This window comes from Galeopterus variegatus, unplaced genomic scaffold (genome assembly GCF_000696425.1).
Source record: "Galeopterus variegatus unplaced genomic scaffold, G_variegatus-3.0.2 Scaffold6950, whole genome shotgun sequence".
Lineage (NCBI taxonomy): Eukaryota > Metazoa > Chordata > Mammalia > Dermoptera > Cynocephalidae > Galeopterus > Galeopterus variegatus.
The window spans coordinates 63,498-83,717 of record NW_007733061.1 but is presented as its reverse complement, the minus strand read 5'-3'; the positions used below and the strand labels follow the sequence as shown (position 1 = coordinate 83,717).

Genomic DNA, 20,220 nt, shown 5'->3' with positions numbered 1-20,220 from the left:
GTTTTGGTAGCTCAAAAACAGAATGTTGACAAATTTGCACGGTTCCAGCTAAACTATTGAATTGGAGTAATTACGATGCTGAGTGGTAGGTAGGGGCTCAAGTTATTAAATAAAGCTCAAGTCTGGATGAACAGCCTTCTTTACTGTGTGACCACTGAATAGGTCGCGTAAGAAATCATCATGGATGTGACAGGTGTATTGAAAACAGCCGTTCCTACTAATGATTGACAAGGACGTGTAGGTGTAAACATTTTAAAAAATTGTATACAAAGTGGATTTCCATTTTAGGGAAAATGATCACGGACCTTGTTTCCCCCAGTTGTTTTGAGGCTTTACATTTTATCCTAAAACCCTTGGAAATATCCTGTCAGGATCATTGAAAGGCAAATGAAATATGAGGCAGTTAGTTTGTACTATTGTATGCGGAGTTTTATCACAATGAGCATTTAAAATACTTCTCATTGCTGTAAACAAAGCATTAGAATCCATCAACCCAACTCCCATCTTTTCTATGCCAGGCAGAGGCTTGAAATGAGAGAGAACACCTCCTTACCTCCGTTTTTTTCTGGGAAACAGCACATATCTGGGCTCAGTAGAGCAACGTCTCATTGTATTTGTAAGTAATAATTGCAAACTTTTGGGCACTAGAGGGCATGTTTGCATGTGAGGTGGAATGGAGCATAGATAAAAGGATTCCTGGTGTCACCCGCAGTCCTGCCCAGCTTAACCACAGAGCTCCCAGGCAGGCCCCAGGCTTCAGAAGGGAGAAAGTGCATTATCTTCATGTGGACCAATCACCGCCAAATCTCCCAGCATGTCAGTAGATGAATTCACATTTTTAGCAAAACAGCATTGTATGAAAACATAAGTTCACACCAAAACCAGTGCCCAATGTTAATAGTGGCTTTAGGCATAATTGCTAAAAACTGGTAGCGACCTGAATGTCCATCGTCAGGTGAGTGGATAAACAGACTGGTACCTCCACACGACAGCGTCACTGTTCAGCAATAAAGAGGAACCCCTGTGAATTCACACAGCAACGCAAACCTCAACTGCACGTGCTGAGTTGGAGAAGCTGGTCGCAACCAGCTACGTTCTGTATGATTCCATTTATATGACAGTCTGGAAAAGACAAAACTACAGGTGCAGAGGACATATCAGTTGCTGCCTGAGCTGGGGCTTGGGGAAGGGGGTGGACTACGAAGGGGCACCGGGGCATGTTTGCGGGTGATGAGAAGGTTCTGTGTCTTAATTGTGGTGCTGGTTACAGAACCACTGCATTCGTCAGAATTCACAGAGCCGTGTGCCTCAAAATGGTGAATTTGCTGAGTAGAAACTGTACCTGAAAACCAGACTCTAAAGCCATGATGTGAACCACAGAAGCACTGCCCAATTTGTTGAAAGTGTTTTTGCCCACCCTGTGGGGAGAAGTTGTGTTCAATTCCGTCTTAGTCTGCTCAGGCTGCCACAACGAAACACCACAGACCACCGGGTGGATTCAACAACAGACCTTTATTTTCTCACATTGTGCAGACTAGAAGCCCAAGATCAAGGTTCCCTTGTGTGGACCGAAATTAAGGCTGTCAAGGCAGAGATAATTTTGTAAAGTTTATTGGGAGCCAAATGTGAGCATGGGCCCGGAAACGCCATCTGAAACACAGAGAAGTTGTCCAAAGTCTCATTACAATAACCAGAGTCTTACACAGAAGGACAGGAAGGGAGGGGAGGGCCTCAGAGTGGAACAGTGCCACCCTCGCTGGTGGCCTACCAGCAGAAGCCACAGTCAGCGGTGGCTACTGCGTCAGAAGGGGAACAGCATACGGGCGCTTCTGGGTAAAAACATTTGTGCATCAACTCTGTTAAAACTGAACATAACTTCCCTAACCAGCAAGTTAAACACTTGTCAGTTTGTCCCCCTCCTACCCACGTGATGCCCTTATCTTGTGGAACTGGAACAGGGCATCGCCAAAGTCACGAGGCTCAGCCCGAGGCAGAGATTGTTGACGTTCCTGCTGAGGTCCCTTCGTCACCTGCCTGGGTTCCCTCCTGGCGTGCAGGTGGGGGCTTCGTCTGTGACCTCACATGGCCTTTGCTCCATTCCCATGTGTGGGGGAGAGGACAGGTGAGTGCCCATCTTGAAAGACAGTGTCCTTAGAAGGACACCATCCTATCCATCAGGGCCCACCCTATGACCTCATTTAACCTTAAATGTGTGGGGGAGAGGACAGGTGAGTGCCCATCTTGAAAGACAGTGTCCTTAGAAGGACACCCTCCTATCCATCAGGGCCCACCCTATGACCTCATTTAACCTTACTTACCTCCTCAGGGGCACCATCTCCCCATACAGCCACTCTGGGGGTGAGGGCTTCAGTGTGTGGAGTTGGGGGTGGGGGGCACAAACTCCAGTGCCCGAGTCCACAGTAGCCGAGGGGTTCCTGCTCAGGTCGTGCTGGTGGTAGTCTTCTGCTCTACGTAGTAGAAAGTTTGTCCCTCACCACCCAGCTCAGGAACATGCTCCCTGCCACTCACAGGCTGGACACACAGTCCCCTGCATGCTGTGTTCTAGGGACCAGGGACCCTGCTGGATGCCCTGGTGAGCCGGGGGCACTTGGGTCTGTGCTTGGGACTCTAGGCCGGGGAGCCTGGGAGTCAGGTCAGGGGAGGCCATGGCCTGAGGGCCTGTGTCAGCATGGCCTCTGTGACCTAGTTTCAGTCTTGATGGCATTTGTGGCCAGGGAGAGAAAAGTGCACACACAGTTGAGGGGGAGCAGGGCCATGTGGGACAGGAGACAGATGAAGAAACAGACATTTGTCCCCGCAGGGTCAGCTGTGCCCTGCTCTGTCTTATACAAGGCCAGCTGCATCACTGTGCGCAATGCCACGGAAGTCCAGCTCCAGAGTTAGTGACTCCATATTGCACAGGGGCGCAGCTGGGGGCCCTGGACTTGTGTTTTCCTAGGGGAGTCGCCTGTGTGCTGGCAGCCACTGGTCTCTTGGAGGTGAAGCCCTCAGGTCGGCTGAGGAGTGGAGATGTCTAGTGTCCGGCGTGGCTCTGTTCCCCCTCCCTGCCCCACCTTCCACAGGCCTGCCCTGACTTCCTCAATTTCCACCCAGCACTCTGAGGCCGGTGTGGCTGGGATGTTGAGGACGAAGACCCTGAGCATATCAATTAGGGAGGCTTCCAGAAGGAAATGGAAGCCCACTCTGAAGTTCAAACGTAGGTGTATTAATGAGAGGACTAAAAGTTGTGGGTGTCGCATAGAAGTAAAGGAGAGTAAGGTGTCCAAAAAGAAGAGAGTGTGACCGGAATGCAGTGAGAATGGCTGGTGTGGAGGAGGGGCTGCCGGGTGGGAGCTGAGTCGAGAAGGGACCCAGCCACTGGCGGGACGATGGCCTAAACAGGAGAGGGATGGGGAGGAGATGTCCCAAGACCTCCCACTCCTGCTCTGGGACCTCCTGTTGGTGTTTGCTGAGTGGCATTTAGGATCCCAGGTGACTCGGTGCATAGGAGCTTTATCGTGGGACCCCCAAATCTGAGAGGGCAATCATGTAGAGTTTGCCTATTCCAAAGAACTCACCCAGGGTTCCAATAGGTAGAGATACCGGTTTATCAGACTTACGGGAATCGCTGACAGTGGCCAAGCAGATATCTGCACTGCCATGGGGTACATACAACAGTTATATAGTGAACAGATCAGAGTAGGGGTGTAAATCATTTGCAGGCTTATGTGCAGACCCTCACCCAGCTCACATAACTCAGAGTGCATGGGAGGTCTGCTGAGCAGGTAAGTTGACCTACTCACTACTCTCCTGGCACCAGAGTGCTTTAGCACCGGTGTGCTAATTCATTTACTTAGGGTCCCTGCTTCCTCCAGTCTTCCTTTTGTCTTAAAGGGGATGTACCTGTCCTTGGGTAACTTCCTTGGCCAGGGGTAGTTTCCCAGGGGGGAGGGCTACAGTGGATTGAATTATGTTCCCACAAAACTCACTGAAGCTTGAATCATGTCCCCCAAGTTTTCTGTATTAGAAACTTGGTCCCCACTGTGACTGTTAAGAGGGTGGGGAATCCTATTATGGCAATTGAGAGGTGGAGCTTTGAAGAGCTGATTGGATTGTAGAACCCTGCAGTAGTGAATGGATTAAAAATAGTGGTCAGGGGCGTGGTTCTGAGGGCTTTTAAAGAAGAGAGAGGACAGTCTCTCCTGCTCTCTCTGCTCAGTCTCTGCTCTGCCATTTCACAATGTGTCACTGGAGTCACCACCAAGACCCTTACCAGCTGTGTTCCCTGGACTTTGGATTTCCTGGCCTCAGAAACTGTAAGCAGTAAATTTTATTTTCTTTATAAAATACCCAGTTCCATGTATTTTGTTATAAGCAACAGAAACGGACTGATACAAGGGGGAATTCTGGTATGCATGTGGAGGGGGGAATAGGGCTACGTCCAGATTTACCCTACAGAGGTCCAGTCTACCAGGAGCCAGGGAAGTATGGAAAAAGGATCTGCAGTGACAATACGGGGAACAAATGGAAAATAACGGTTCTAGCAGTTTCTTGCAGAGCATAGAGTTGAGGGCTATAGGCCATTCTGAATTTAGGACACCAAGATATCCATCAATAAGGCTTATCACGTACAGTATACTGTGTCCGGGACTTTGCAAGTGTTGGTTATTTCACTAAATCCTCATAGCAACCCTAGGAGGGGATTACACCTTGTTTTCCACATTTAGAGGGTCGATCTGCCAGAGTTTGTATGTTGATGCTCCTAGTTAGCATCATCTCTGCCTTTCTAAACCCTCCCAGGTCCTGTAGAGTCTGAAACCTCACTTTCCATTTGCATTATTTCCGACCAACTGGTCATAGTCCAACAAGCTCATGTTCGTGGGATTCTCTATCGTGCCGGGCATCCCTCCACCCGGAAGCAGCATGCCTGATAGAACAGTTCACATGACTGAATCCATAGAGATCTCGCAACTTGTGAAGTTGAAGTGCCCTTTGACAAGGTACGGTATCTACCAAGAACCAGTATTCAGTATAAAGTACTGATTCTCATATGGCCAGAAGGCATGGGTTTCGTGAGTCAAGGGATTAAAATGGGACTGGTTGCGCTTATGATTTGTGATAGACCCACACAAAAATGTCTTGCTTCTTGTCACAACTTTGAGCCCTGGAGGTTTAGAGGTCTTAGTTTCCAAGGGAGGAAAGCTTCTAGCAGGGGACACAGTGGATGTACTGAACTGAGAGTTGGGACTGCTGCCTGACCACTCGGGGTCATGATGCCATTGAGCTGAGAGGCAGAGGAGGGGTGACTGTACTGGCTGACATGATTGACCCTGACCATGATCAAGGGAATAGAGGTTTGCTGCACACAATGGGGACATGGAGGAATATGTCCAACATCCGTGAAATCCTTTGGGATGCTCTTAATATTTCATTGTCCAAAGGGAAAAATCAATGGGAAGCTATAGCAATGCAATACAGGTGGATCAATCGAGAGCTCAGAAATGAAAGCTTGGGTCACCCCACCAAGTAAGGGACCAGCACCAGCTGAGGGTCATTCAGGTTGGAAGAAGGAATTTACAAACACCAGCTACAGCCTCAGGATCCACTCAGATTTGAGAATTATCTAGCTGCCTGGATTTTCATGTTTGTTTCATTATATAAGTTTTTTTTTTCTTCTTTCCCTGTAAGTTGGTGTGGGTTACATTTATTACTTGGTTTTTAGGGCATAAGACTGTGGTAGCTACAGAGGTGCCCCTCTCAGATCTGCTCTGACAGAACCTGCTGCAGGAAGCATAGTTGGTGGCTGCCTCCGGCTACCACTCCTTCGGGTCCATCATGGCAATCAGATGGAGAATGCCCTTCTCACATGGCGCACACAGCCAGTGAAGTGGCAGGCAATGCTAGAGCCAGTCTGTTCCTGCCCCGTGTGGTGGCTTTTGCTCAGGAGCCCCCAGCACCTGGTCCAGACCTTCTTGGACCTGCATCGGGGTCTGGTGATGTCCTGACTCCTCCTGTTCTCCCTCCCTTTATCCTTCCTCGACATTTCCCTCCAAAAATCTCACATATAATTCAGTTTTGGAATCTGCTTTTGCAGGACCCAGACTGACACAAAGATATGAAGCTGGGATGGTAATTAAACTGAAGGAGGAATGATTATCTCTCAGAGATGGAGATTATGACTTATGAGACTTTTCAGGAAGGATCAGTGTTGTGTTTGTGTGAAGGCTAGTTGTACTGTGTTAGGCAGCAGCATGCCGTGTGGCTATTCTAGTTTTCTAGAAATTTTAATGTAGTAGAAGGCTGTGCATGTATGCTGAGCAGCCAAAGTAGTGAGTTTGCTAGATACTGTCTTGTAGCACATGAAATCCAGTTCGCTAACTCCTAAATTCCATTTTTCTCTGTCATATTCATAGCTGCTCCACATTGGCATTCTGGATGCGATTTGGGGTCCAATGCGACGCACTTGCTAATAATTGATGTGCAGGAATTAGGCGAGCAGCGGCAGCAGGCTCCAGTAGAGTGAGATGTTACAGTGGCCCAACTCTTCATTCCCTCCTGGTCACCAGCCACAGGGCTGTGGGGCAGCTTCACATGAAATCCAGTTCGCTAACTCCTAAATTCCATTTTTCTCTGTCATATTCATAGCTGCTTCACATTGGCATTCTGGATGCGATTTGGGGTCCAATGCGACGCACTTGCTAATATTTGATGTGCAGGAATTAGGCGTAGCAGCGGCAGCAGGCTCCAGTAGAGTGAGATGTTACAGTGGCCCAACTCTTCATTCCCTCCTGGTCACCAGCCACAGGGCTGTGGGGCAGCTTGGGGGAGGAGGAGTGTGTTTCCTACTGCCTCCCAGCCACGGGTACACCGGCCTCCTGGCTGTGGGTCCCAGCCACAACGGGGTGACCTGAAAACTAGCAGAGGCCCCTGACTTCTGCTCATGAAATCACTGGTGAGCCGGAGGAGCAGCCTTGTACCCAAGCCTGCTCTTAAGGCGAGGGTCTGTGTCCGCTAACTTCACCTACGGCTGCATCCTTCTCTGTTTTCCCTTCAACCGTCTTTCACGAGCACCAGTGTCACCTTAGTATGCATCTTGTTTTGCCAAATGAGAAGAAATTATGAGTGCTTCAAATTCTCTTCCTCCTGTCTCACTCCTTCTCATTTACTTTTATAAATTATGGTAAAATATTTAAGATATAAAAATGGTATAAATAAAAGTACAACAAATGAAACACTGCAGACATGACTGAAGACATGGGTCTCTGCGTCCCCTCTGGCTGTAACAAATACCCCGAACTCTGCATCCACCTCGCCTTTGTATCTGCTGATCATTTTTCTGCAAATGAAATACCCTAAGCAAAAGTAAGGGCCTGCCTATCTTTAAAATTTATAAAAACAATCTCACGCTGAACACATTTGTCTGAGATTTTTCTATGTTGTTCAGTTTAACTCTAGTTCATGGATGCATTCATCCTGAATGATGTCGTGTTGTGTGAGTGTACAAAAACTTATTCATGTCTCTGATAATGAGCATTTATGTAGTTTCTAATTTTTTGTTATCACAAACTATAAGGATTCTTGTACACAACACTTGAATTTTAATTTTTTCAGTGTTTTTAAATATTAAATGTTTTTAGTTGAAAATCGATTTTTGAATGTTTTACATGACTGATAGTCAACAATTTAAATATGGCATTTATTTTCTCACAGCACATTGGGGGAATTATTTCGATATGTGTCTTTAGTGCCGTTGGATCTATTTGTCGTGTGGCCCAAGGGGCAGGAGTTTGTACGGCAACCTGAACTCAGTGCAAAGCCCTCTCTTGCTTGGAACCCCACGCTCAAATGGAAACCTTCTGAACCAGCTGATAAATGGGTTGGAGCATTATTTTCAACTACGCTATCTGCTATCTACAAAATCCAGACAGGACTCACCCATTGTGCCTTTCCACAGCAATGGCAGGTGTAAGGTGCAATAATTTGTTCTTTACCTTAGAGGGAGTGTCCTGAGGATGTCCAGACCCCTGAAAACTTTACCAGTGTGTCAGGCCCCTGAGTCTTTGGAGTAATGTGTTTTCTCAGGGCATTCAGAGTACTTGCTGCTTCCTATCCCCAGGTCTGATAAGCTGATGATATTAACATGGTGGACTAATGTGACATTCTATATTGTGACAGAGTGGGAGAGGTAACGTCATCCTGGGGCGAGATAGTGGATGTGAGCTTCTACTGTCCAGGTCAGTGCGTACTGATTTTCATCTTCTTTCTTAGATGAAATTGAAAAGATGCATTTTTCAGATCATACCTGCATACCATGTGCCAGAGTGTGTGTTGTAGTAATGATACCACCTGAGGCAAACCAGCTCAGCTGGGGCTACCTCTTGGTAACATGCATGGCAGTGCATTGTCACCTGCTGTGATTCATCTGGATTTTTGCGGGGACCACACAGTAAACTGAGTAAGGACATAACGAGGACGGCCACCCTTTACGTCCTTTGAGACTTTGAAAATGGCACTAACATTGGCAGTCCCACAGGAGAGGCAGGGTTGGAAATTACCTTGGCTGAAGAGAGCTTCTTCCATCCAAGGTCACAGCTCCCTCCCCAGGGAAGCCCACATTGAATGACTGACCAGTGCAGGAAGTATCAAATTCTAACCCCTTCACCCCAGTTTCAGACAAGTCTGAAAGGCCACCCTGCTTCACAGAACCCTGTGGGGCTGGCTGAGGACTTCACAGCCCCACTTCTCCTTTGCTGGTCCTCCTTCCTCCCTGGCATAGGTGTTTATCCCCAGGGCACGCACTGGTACATCTCCTGCACAGTCTCAGAGTCCGCTTCCCAGGGAAACCAAACGTAACAACCACCTTGGCCAGATGGGGCATTTTCAGGGCTTTCTACCACAATGGTTCTTATGTCAGAGAATGAATAGGAGGGGTCTGTCAGCTGGTATGTATAACCATTCTTGTGTGCACCCAGGACCAAGGAAAATGATGACAGGTTTGGTCCATGAACACAGTGCACCCTCTGTGGGTCAGACCTAACCAGGACTCTGACAAGGGGCCATGATGGCATGCTGGGTCCCTGTATCATCATCAGCTCATCCAAGAACGCTCAGAAGGTCTGAGTACTCTCCTTTCCCCAGGATACTGCTGCCCAGGTACATGACAAGGATGCTGGCGCAGGACCTACTGCAGGAAACACGAGAAGAAATAAGAGTGCTGAGGGTGGGCAGGGAGCCTACTTTAGACCAGGTGGCCAGGGAGGGGCTCTGAGGAAGTGACATTTGAGATGAGACCTGAATGACATGTAGGAGTTAGCCTAAAGAAGACTAGTGGAAAGAGTGTGCAGTCAGAGCACAAGCACGTGGAAGGCCCCGGGGCAGGAAGGATCTCAGCGTGTTGAAGGACTGGAAAGGCCGTCAGTGTGATGGAGGCTGGGGTGTGCGGGTGGAGGGACACGGTGGTGGAGAGCTGGGATCTGAGCACGTCGGGGATATCCAGAGTTCCTGTCGAGAGATTTAACTTTTTCAGAAGTTCAGGATTTCATAAGCCTCTGAGTAACGTGTATAGTATAGGAAATGTCTGCACAAAGGTTTATTTTCTAATAAATTAAAGGAAGCTTCATTCTATCAACCTAAGGGTCTCCCTACTTAAGGACGTACATAATACAGTATGATCAGGTCTCTCCCAGTGGAGGAAGCCTTCACTCCTTGGTCACAGTTTCTGAGATACTCCAATCTTCCTTTCGGATCCCCTCTTAAGTGTCATCCCTTCCTTGACTGAGGTGCATTTCCACATCCCACCCATCCTGCAAGCCCCAGCCAGCTCCGAAAGGTCTCTGCTCCTCCTTGCCTCCTGTACTTGTTGTCTGAGCTCCTCCTACTGCACAGATCGTGTTCTGCCATGAAGTGGGGTTGTCTGTATTCACGTACACAACATTCTTATGCAGGAGCTGCACACAGAGCTCTCTGTGGGTGGCTCATCATGAGGGGAGGTTTGCGTTTTTCCAGATCATATCTGTACACGTGACAGATTATCTGCTGTTGTCACAATACCACCTGGGGCACACAGCTCATCTGGGCCACCACTTGATGAAATGTATGGAAGTACATGCACCTGGAAAGTAACCTAGGAGGACATTCTCTGGAAGGCGACCCCACCTCCACTCCATCAAGTGTCATAGGGAAGGGAAGATAGAAGCATTGGAGAAGCAAAAGGGACAGTGTATCCTTCCCACATTTGGCCTCCGTTAAAGCAACGGAGCAATGGTTCTCAAATGTCAGCTATGGTGGGTGCTCTCAGATGACAGCTCTCAGTTCTGAGACATCTCCAGAATTTCCTTGGCTGGGAAGAGTCACCATGCCCAAGGTCATATGCTGTCTCCAAGCAGCCTACAACCAATGACTGGTCAACACAGGAGCTTGAAGGCTCAGCCACATTGCTCCCACTTGGGACAAGTCCAAAGGGCCACCTCAGCATCAGAGCTGCCTGTGGAGTCACGTGAGGCCCTGAGTATGACTGCGTCACAGTCCCACACCTTCCTCTGTGTAATCCTCCTCCCTTCTCAGTCATGGGGAGGATCTCAGGATCTTACTGTACCCTAATATCTCTCTGAGTCAACCCACAAGAGTAGTAAGCATCCGAATGACCTAGGGAGACCTCAGCTTCTGGCCAAGATGGAGTAATAGAGACCAGATTCACCCTCCTGCCCGAATCAACAGCAGCAACGACAAAAGCAGAAAAGGCATATGAAACATTGATTGCTCAAGACTCTGCATAAAAGTCAATGAAGGACAGTGATCTCTGATGGACAGGAAACAACCAAGATGAGCCCGTCAATCACCCCAAGCTCACCATCTTGAGAGAGTCTCCAAGTGTTGGAGCAGGGGGCAGTAGCTCAGGCAGAGCCCAATGTACTCCCTGGGTAAAGGAGACAGAGGGAAGAGGCCGGGAGACCAAGGCAGCTATGGAGAGTGAACCCTGGAGATGAGCTGAGGGTCTTTCTTGAGAATTCAGCAGGGAACTGACCAGCTGGATGTGAAGAAACTATTCAAGGATGGAGAAGGGATAATCTGAAAGGATCACAGATGCCTGTTCACACATGCCAGGATGGGGTGTTGGGTAGAGTATTCAGAAGGTAACACCTCAGTAGTGGAAAATAATTAGAGCTAGATTAAATGCTGCTCTGGTCCTGCCTAACGAATGGTAAAAGTGAGACCTGAAAAGATCAGACAGGGGCTTCTGATCAAGATGGTGGAACAGATGGTTCCCAGCATCACCCTCTCCCACAATCAACCAATTTACAACTATTAAAAAGCAACGACAGCCACGCTGGTGCCACTAGAACTCAAGAGAAGAGGAGAAACCTACAGAGTTCATGAAAGCAAGAGAAGCCGCAATGAGAGAAAGAAAGGACTGCTCCAACCATTTTGAGCCTTGGCTGATTCAGGGCTGGAGCTGCTGGGCACATGGAGCAGGAGCTGACAAAAGCCGCAGCTGCTTGGAGGTGGCAGGGGAGAAGAGGGCCTTTGTGGTCCCCAGGTAAGCAAGACCACAAAACAGTGTTCCCGTGGACACACACAGGAGCGAGGAGCCAAAGAGAACAGAAAAAAGGAGACACTCAGAGGCTGGTGAGTCATTGAAAGGGACCAGCATATGGCCTGTCCCATGGGAAGTGTTTGGAGTGTGGGCAGTGGGGGAGACAGGCCATGGCATGGAACATTGGGGCATAGCATGGACAGTTAATCTGCCCTCCAATCAGCGAAAGACCACTCAGAGGAGGCTGGTCAGGAATATAGAACTGCAGGGGAAGCAGTATGCAGAAAAGAATCAGGTCCAGACCAGAGTGTACCCAGGTGCACCGGATCTCACTAGACCCAGAAGTACCTATAAAGTCAACCATTAAAACCTGACCTGCATAAGAAGCCTTCCTCAGGGAATCAGCAGCAAAGTAGCAATTTAGCTCAACCACAGAGTTCAAGAACTGGTCCCCACAGGAAGCTCCCAAGTACACAGAAGAATTGAACAATGTGATTAACCAACAATGTGTTAGGTGTAGGAACACTCCACCTAACAAAGAATACACATTTTTTTTCTACCAAGTGCATTCAGAGCACTTACCAAGATAGACCGTATTCTGGGCTTTAAAAGAAGTCTCAATAAATTTAAAATAATTCAAGTTTTACAAAGTACTGTATATGCTATGACCACAGTAAAATTAAATTGGAAATCAATAACATAATGATATCAGGGAAATTCCAAGTACTTATAGACTAAAAGCACACTTCTGGGTCACACCCTGGGTCAAAGAAGAAATCAAAAGAGAAAGTAGAATTTTAAACTGAATGAAAATAAAAACACACATATCAAAATTTGGGAAATGACACTAAATCAATATTTAGGGGAAATTTATATCTCTAGATGCGTATATTAGAGAACAAAGATCTTAAATCAGTGAATTCAGCTTCCAGTTTAGGAAATTAGGAAAAGAGCAAATAAAACCAAATGTAGGTGGAAAATAGGAAATAATAAATATAAGACCAAGAATCAGTGATAGAGCAAAATCAATAAACCAAAAGCTGGTTCTCTGAGAAGATCAATAAAATCGATATAAACCTCTAAGCAGACTCTCGGGAAAAAAAAGTGAGAAGGCACAAATTACCAATATCAGGAATGAGAGATGACATCACTACAGATTATATAGATATTAAAAGGACGATAATAGATATGCAGATATTTAGAGGATAACATTATGAAAAACTTTATGGCAAAAAATTCAACAATTTAGGTGAATGGAAAAGTTCCTTGAAAGACATAAACTACCAAACTACCAAAGCTCACTCAAGAATGAATGGATAATTTGAATAGCTCTCTATTGAATAAATTGGATTTATAGTTAAAAATCTTACAACAAAGAAAATTCCAGGTTCAGATGGCCCCACTGGTGAATTCTACCAAACATTAAAAGAAGAAATAATATCAATTCTACACAAACCCTACTAGAAAACTGAATAGGACAGACTATTTCCCATATCATTCCATATAGTCAGCATTACTTCAATATCAAAATTAGGCAAAGTCATTACAAGAAATCTTGAGACCAGCATCCCTCACAGACATAGATGCAAACATTTAAAACAAAATTTTAATAAATTGAATCCAACAATGTATGAAAAGGAAAATACACCATGATCAGTAGGGTAATGCGAGGTTGGTTTAACATTCAAAATCAATCTTTGAAACTACAAAACTCTGACTAAAGAAATGAAAGATGTAAATAAATGAAGAGATATTCATGCATGTGGATGGGAAGACTCAATACCGTCAAGAGGTCGGTTCTTCCAAAATTGATCTGTTGGTACAATGCAAAGTAAGTTACAATCACAGCAAGTGGCAATTGACAAACCAATTCTAAAGGTTATATGAAAAAGCAAAACACCCAGAATAGCCAACAAAATGTTGAAGGTGAACAATGTTAGAGCACTGACACTACTTAACTTCAAGACTTACTAAAGCTGTAGGAACCAGGACATGTGGTACTGGCAAGAGAATAGATAGACCAGTGGAACAGGACTAGACCCACCCAAGTATCGTCAACGGGTCTTGGCAAAGGAGCAAAGACAGTTCAATGAAGAAAGGATAGTCTTTCAAGAAGTGGTGCTGGAACAATGGGACATACACATGGAAAAAAAAATAGAATCTAGACACAAACCTTCCACCTATTCAATAGAGTTAGGATAGTCTTTTTAATAAATAGTAGTTGAATAAATGGACATCCATCTACTTCCCTTTCTCCAAATCTAGATACATAAATACACCTTTCACAAAAATTCACTGAAAATGGATCATAGACCTAAATGTAAAACTACACAGACTCATAGATAACACAGGAGTGCATCTAGGTGACCTTGGGTTTGGCAATAACTTTCTTAGACATGACACCAAGAGCACAATCCACCAAAGAAAAATTAAGTTGGACTCATTAAAACCAAAAACTTCTACTCTGGAAAAGACACAGTTAAGAAAATGAAAAGAGAAGAGATATATACACACACCACACGTGTGTATGTATAATGAAACTGATTACTAGTTAGTAGGGGACTGTGTGAGAAGATGCATACATTTAGATGTGACATATCCCTCTGAGGTCATGAACGGGCCGTGTCATCTGCATTCCTGTACCTTCCAGTGCCTGGCACACATTCAGTGTTCACAAAGTAACTGAATGAATGCATGTTTTCCTTTCCTAGGAGGCCACATGACTGATAGTGCCTGTGCCATAGACTGAACCACGAGCGGATCCAGAAAAGGCTCCACCACTAGCCTCTGCTGCCTTTATAGCACTGATCTCTAAACATGGTCTCAGGATTTTCTAAAAAAAATGCTCACCCTCTGTGCTTCAATCTGGCCATACAAGCTACTTTGTTCTTTCTCAGTGAAAGGACCTGCTTGTCTTCTCTTTGAATTTTTGTCCTTTCCCGCTGGTGGGCAGTGACTTTGACCACCTGACCATGGTCCTCCTTCCGTCATCCATCACGTGGAGAGGGAAGAGGTTGATTTTTCCTTCAAGCCACTCTACTATCCCAACTTTTTATTTGGATATATTAAGGAGAGGAAAAGAAAGGTGCGATCTCTAAGTCCCAAGTCACAATCTCACCACGTTCAAGTCCAAACTGGACAAAGACCACTGTTCCTAACTCTGTTAGGGACTTTCTTTCAGGAATGTCCAGGAGACCAAAGCACTGGCACCTCAATGGAGCGACCTCTGTTTGAGTCGGTGTTAAGCACTGAACTGACAGAATTGAAGCTGGTCAGTGGCTGGGTAATAGTGTGCTCCGTGAGAGAAATAAAAGAAGTTACTGAGCATCACAGAATGCTGGCCTGGTGAAAGACCACGAATTTCATCTGATCGAATCTCATTTTTGATAGATGAGGAAGCCAAGGTCCAGAAACTTGGGGTGACTTACCAAGGCTGATTTTCCGACATTTTCCTGAATTGTCCCTCCTCGTCATAGTTGTTCTTTCTTCTTCTGGGATCCCCTATGTACTGAGTGCACCTCTTTTTAGCATGTGTTTGCTATTCCTTCATTAGACAGTGAGGTCTGGGAGAACTGAGTCCTCGACTAAATTTGGGGGTCTCAAGTAGAGGCAAACCCGTAGTAGACGCTCCATAGATGCTCATGTGAGGATGGGAGAGAAGAAAGGCCAGGCAGAAAGAGAAGAAAAAAGGTGTGGGCCCAAAGCTTAGTGACTTGAGGGCTGGCCCGATGGCGCACTGCTACAGTGCTTTAGACAGTGAGGTCTGGGAGAACTGAGTCCTCGACTAAATTTGGGGGTCTCAAGTAGAGGCAAACCCGTAGTAGACGCTCCATAGATGCTCATGTGAGGATGGGGGAGAAGAAAGGCCAGGCAGAAAGAGAAGAAAAAAGGTGTGGGCCCAAAGCTTAGTGACTTGATTTATCGCCAGTGAATATGGTGGTGAGCAGCATGAGAGACCCCAAGACTAGCAAGAAGGGGTACTGCGAGACACAAATCAGGAAGCTTCTTGGGGCTCCTGAGATGGTGTAGGCTTTCCCCTCCTTCTCTGTCTCCTCCTGGATCCATGAAATAAATCGTGCCACAGACACAAACATACCAGGTCTCCCCCTGGAGCCAGATGTTATGCCCCAGCTGAAGACACCCACTTGGAAGAGCCTCTGGGTTCCAAACAGAGCACAGACCATAGGTGCCCCACTGTCTCCCTGGGAATGAAAAAGCAAGAAGGGACAGTCTGCAGGCAATCTCAGTACCTCCAGCAAGAGGAATTGGGGGTGGGGTCCTAATGGTGTGGGCTGGGGGCCTCCTGTGCTCTGCCCTGGGAGACTACAGCATGGCGTGGGGTGCAGAGGAAGGGGCGGGCAGGGACTGAGTACCTGGCAGCTGCCGTAGGTGCCTGGTTCCCTCCAGGCACACAGCATGCTGCTGGGGAGCTGGTCTACTCTCTTGGCGCACTCTCTCTGGCTAATCTGTACCACTCGCAGCTTCTTCAGGTACGTGTTCAAGCCGTCGTCTAGGCCTGACGGAGTGGAGAAGCCGGCGTGAGAATGATTCCCGCATTGGCCACCGACAGCGGGAGTCCTGGAGTCTGCAGATGTTCAGTGAGTCACAGATTCACAGGGTGGGGAAGCCTGAGGTCTCCTAGCAAAACCCCATTCAGTCTCCCTTCCAGTAGCCCCAACTAGGGGTTCCTCTTCTCCATGTGTCTCCCGATGGGAAGCTCACTTCCTCCGAAGCCGCCTGCAAAAGCCCCAGGCCCTGCCCCAGCCCCAGCCCCAGCCAGGGGAACCTGGAATGTGGCCCCGTTGTCTCTCCGTGGCCGGCTTCTGTCCTCGGGCAGAGGTTCAGAACAGCCCCATTTCCAAATTGATAGTATCCCGTGTCCTAGCCAAGCCAAATGGAGAAACCAGGACAAGGACACAGCTGGACATGCCATTTTGTGGGAAGGAAATGACCATGATGCTAGGGGCTCTTGGCCTTCTACCCACCCCACCCCACTCCCACCCTCCCAGAGGTGCTCCCTGGCCCAACGGCCTGTGCCCTGCAGGGAAAGGGTGGAGACGTCAGTGACCAAGCCCAGCTGGAGAATCACTGGCTGAGTTATCTTGGGATGGTGGACTATGCCGTGACGTCTAGCTCAGGGCTGCCCACGAAGGGAAGGCACGTACCATACCCACGAGCCGTTACCCACTCCGCCATCCAACACCGGTCCCAGGCCCCCTCCTTCTCCTGCAGGCACACGGGCCTTTTGAAGTTAGTGAATTCTACTGGTGTGGCCAGCAGGAGCAGACAGAGGTCACTGTTGAGGTGGGGCGGTTCATAATCTTTGTGGATAATGATCTTCTGCACTTGTTTCCTCTCCAAGCGGATGTCTATGAACGTTCTGGTGCCCATGACCACAGTGACATTGACTGGTGCCATTTCTAGTCTAAAGAACGCATACACAAATACACCCATGCAGACAAGTTGCCGTGCATCTCTCATTCGCAGACACGTCTATAAACAGCAGAGGTTACAACCAAATACCAAGAAGTCCATAGGGGTAGGCCTTGAGGACGGCTATGGATCACACAGGTGGGAGCCAGGGGCCCGAATTCAGGCAAACCTCCGAGCTCGTGAATCAACAGCCCGGGGAAACTCCCCCAACTAAAGGAAATGGAGTGAATTCATCCAAGAGGTGAGGGAGGAAGCTCCTTGATGACAGGGAGCTTGGCTGTCTTGTTGACTGCTGAATCCCCAGCATTCAGAACAGTGCACAGCCAATGTGTTCAATGAATGGATCCAGTGTTGTCCTCATTTGCAGATGACAGGCAGGAGAAGAGAAGCCTTGGACTGGTTTTCCAATACTGGGTGCATATAGCTACAACCTTTGAATATGGTAGGTGTGGAGCAGAGACTTTGGGTACAAAGCCCATTGGAACACACTGGGTACAGAGCCCATGGCTTCATAAGCCTTGTGCACCCACCCACTGCGCTACCCAGCCCAGACAACACATTGACAAGACGTGATGTAAATTAAGATAAGTGCCTCCAAAACTTACAGGGTCCTCGGGAAGCAATGTGCAGCTGTCAGGACCCACCACTGGTGGATGATCGAGCCTCCACAGAGGTGTTTCCGAGACATCTGGATACTCACTTGCCACGGGAACTCGCCATTCTGGACATCAACGAGTTCACGAAATGGTAACCATGAGGAGTTTGGAAAGGCAGGTCTGTAGCCACACTGAACTTTTTCTGAAAGAGAAAGGGCGCAGCCATTTGTACACAAGGAGCACAGAGAAATCCTCATCCCGTATTACCAGCATCTTCCTGGCTAAGACCAGTGTCGAAGCAGAGTGAAGGAGCTGAGCAGACCCAGCAGGGACCCAGGTCTCAGAAAACACCAGCAGGTGGCACCTTCTCTAGTGTCTATTCCTCATATCTGAAAAGAGCTGTGAGGTGTGGGGCAGTCGGGGAAGATTTCCGTCAGAAGATATGTAGGGCTGTGTTGCAGTGGGGACACACCCAAGATGTGCAGGGTCCATTCAGGAGTCAAACCATGCAGTGATTTGAACAGGGAACACTTAATGTGAAGAATCACAAACTATAGCTGGAGTAACTATAAAGGATCGTGAGGACTCCACGAATACTGTAGGGCCAGGGGCAGGACATAAGGAAGGGACAAGCTTGGCAGGGGAGCCACTCCCCACGGAGGTGTATTTGCAGCTCAGTGGAGGGCAGAGAACTTTTCTGGGTTGCCCCGGGCCAGAGCAAGTCCCCGTTGCTAGACAAGTGGGAAACACCCCTCTGGAGTACAGGAGGGCAGGAAACTGTGTTCAGGACCGGCCACAAAAAGCACGCCTGCCGGGAGCAGGTGGGCTGATGGCAGCCACAGGCGTGTGGAGGGAGTTAGGCATGTGTAGTGGATTGAATTATGTCCCCCCAAAACTCACTGAGGCTTGAGTTGTGTTCCCCAAGTTTTATGTATTAGAAGCCTAGCCCCCACTGTGACTGTTAAGAGGGTGGGAAATCCTATTATGGTAATTGAAAGGCAGAGCCTTGAAGAGGTGATTGGACTGTAGGACCGTGCTGTAGTGAATGGATTAAAAATGGTGATCAAGGGCATGGTTCTGAGGCTTTAAAAGAAGAGGAGAGTCTGTCTGTCTCTGCTCTCTCTGGTTCCACCATCTTGCAGTGTGAGACCCCTGGGTCACTGTTGCCACCACCAGATGGACTTTAGACTTCCCAGCCTCAGAAACTATAAGCAATAAATTTCATTTTTCTTCACAAATCACCCAGTTTTCAGGTATTTTGTTATAAGCAACATAAATGGACTAATACAGCATGGGAAGTCTGCCCCCGGGTGGGGGGTGCAAGACCCAAGGTATGCATACTGCATTGGGACAGCTGTGGTGAGGAGGTGTAAGATATGACCTTGAGGTGTCAGTTGCACGCATAAGCTTTGTTTGGGTGATGCTTTGGCAGGTTTGCATGCAGGGGAAACACCCCTTTAAAGCATGAGACCATCCAGAGGCTGAGGCATAAGGCCACCATCCGAAAGAGGTGGGGGACAGGGAACTTCTGGGGACAGAAGGGTCAGAAAGGGGCTTACTTGTCTAGGTGATGTTGCTGACCAGCACAGTGGGGGGGGGGGGGCCTCGGGGGGGGGGGGGCCCCGGGGGGGGGGGGGGTCCTCTGGGTCAGATGGCTCCAGAGGGCAGCAGTGAGTTGGGGTCTTTATAGCTGCAGGTTTTATCTTACCTATGGCTAGCAGAGGCTGGGTGCAGTTTCATGGAATATGTGAAGCGGGTAGCCTCTAGATGGCTAAAAGTCTGCTTATTTGGACTATGTTTAAAACAATTGAGTGTGTAAAAGATGAGTTTGGCCCCAGCAAGCTTTTGAGCTAATGGATGTTAGCTTACTGTGAAGAAATAAACAACCTAGGGGCCTGTAGACAGAGGCCGCCTGGGGTTCATTCATATAACAGAAGGTTGCTGAACAGGGCAGAGCTTGAGCTCAACGAGGGACGCATGGCCAGAGCCCAGCCCAGATGGGTGCCCCCCCACTTCGCTGCTGGCAACCATGCCTTAGGAGAAAGAAGCCAACAGAGGCTGCCAGACAACCAGGAGGAAAAGACCCCTTTCTTCTGCGCATGCCTCCAACACCTTCTCCTGAGAAAGCTTGATGCTGCGCTTACTGCAAAGGAAAATCGCTTACAGGGTCCAGCTCCACTATTGCAGGGCAGCTAATGAAGGATGGATCTGGAGCTGAGTGGCAATAAATTGATAACAGGCACAGCAGAGATCCAAAGAAGGCAGATGGGGGTGAGGGTGGCAGTGAGGAGGAGGCACAAAAGTTGTACAGAAGAGACCAGGTCCTGGTGGCCACCCTTCTCTGGCCAATACGCACTCCCTGCAGGAATCCTGGGAACCCAGGAAAATGAGAAGAAATAAAAAGGGATTTGGAACAGAAATATTAAATATACATTCCTTTTTTAAGGAAGGGGGGAGATGGGAAAAGTTTTCTAGATAAAACTCTAATTAGGGAAGTGTTACCCAGACCGAATGGAAAGTCTGAGCAATCGTTTTGCCATCAATTATTAAAAAAACAAAACAAAAAACCTTATAAAGCAATCACTTATATGAAGGAAGATTATGAATCAGAAACTCAAAGAAGAGGTTATAAGAAAAGAGGAAGAGAAAGTGGGAAAA

The 20,220-nt window shown here is 47.7% G+C and overlaps 2 protein-coding genes across 2 annotated transcripts in view; both read right to left on the bottom strand.

Moving 5' to 3' along the window:
* Window positions 1-4,874, bottom strand: part of LOC103606911 (serine protease 52-like) — a 32,523-nt gene extending 27,649 nt beyond the window's left edge. The window contains exons 1-2 of the mRNA XM_008591469.1: window positions 4,825-4,874; window positions 2,319-2,468 (exon numbers count right to left, since the gene is read on the bottom strand). Coding sequence (XP_008589691.1) covers window positions 2,319-2,468; window positions 4,825-4,874 — 200 coding nt within the window. The remainder of the gene's footprint in view (window positions 1-2,318; window positions 2,469-4,824) is intronic.
* A 10,564-nt stretch (window positions 4,875-15,438) lies between these two features.
* On the bottom strand, window positions 15,439-17,686 carry LOC103606910 (serine protease 55-like). Its single transcript, XM_008591468.1, has 4 exons — window positions 17,667-17,686; window positions 16,699-16,958; window positions 15,907-16,049; window positions 15,439-15,735 (listed from the first exon to the last, which is right to left on the bottom strand). Exons 1-4 carry the CDS (start codon window positions 17,684-17,686, stop codon window positions 15,439-15,441), a joined length of 720 nt encoding a protein of 239 aa, XP_008589690.1.
* Window positions 17,687-20,220: the final 2,534 nt, after the last annotated feature.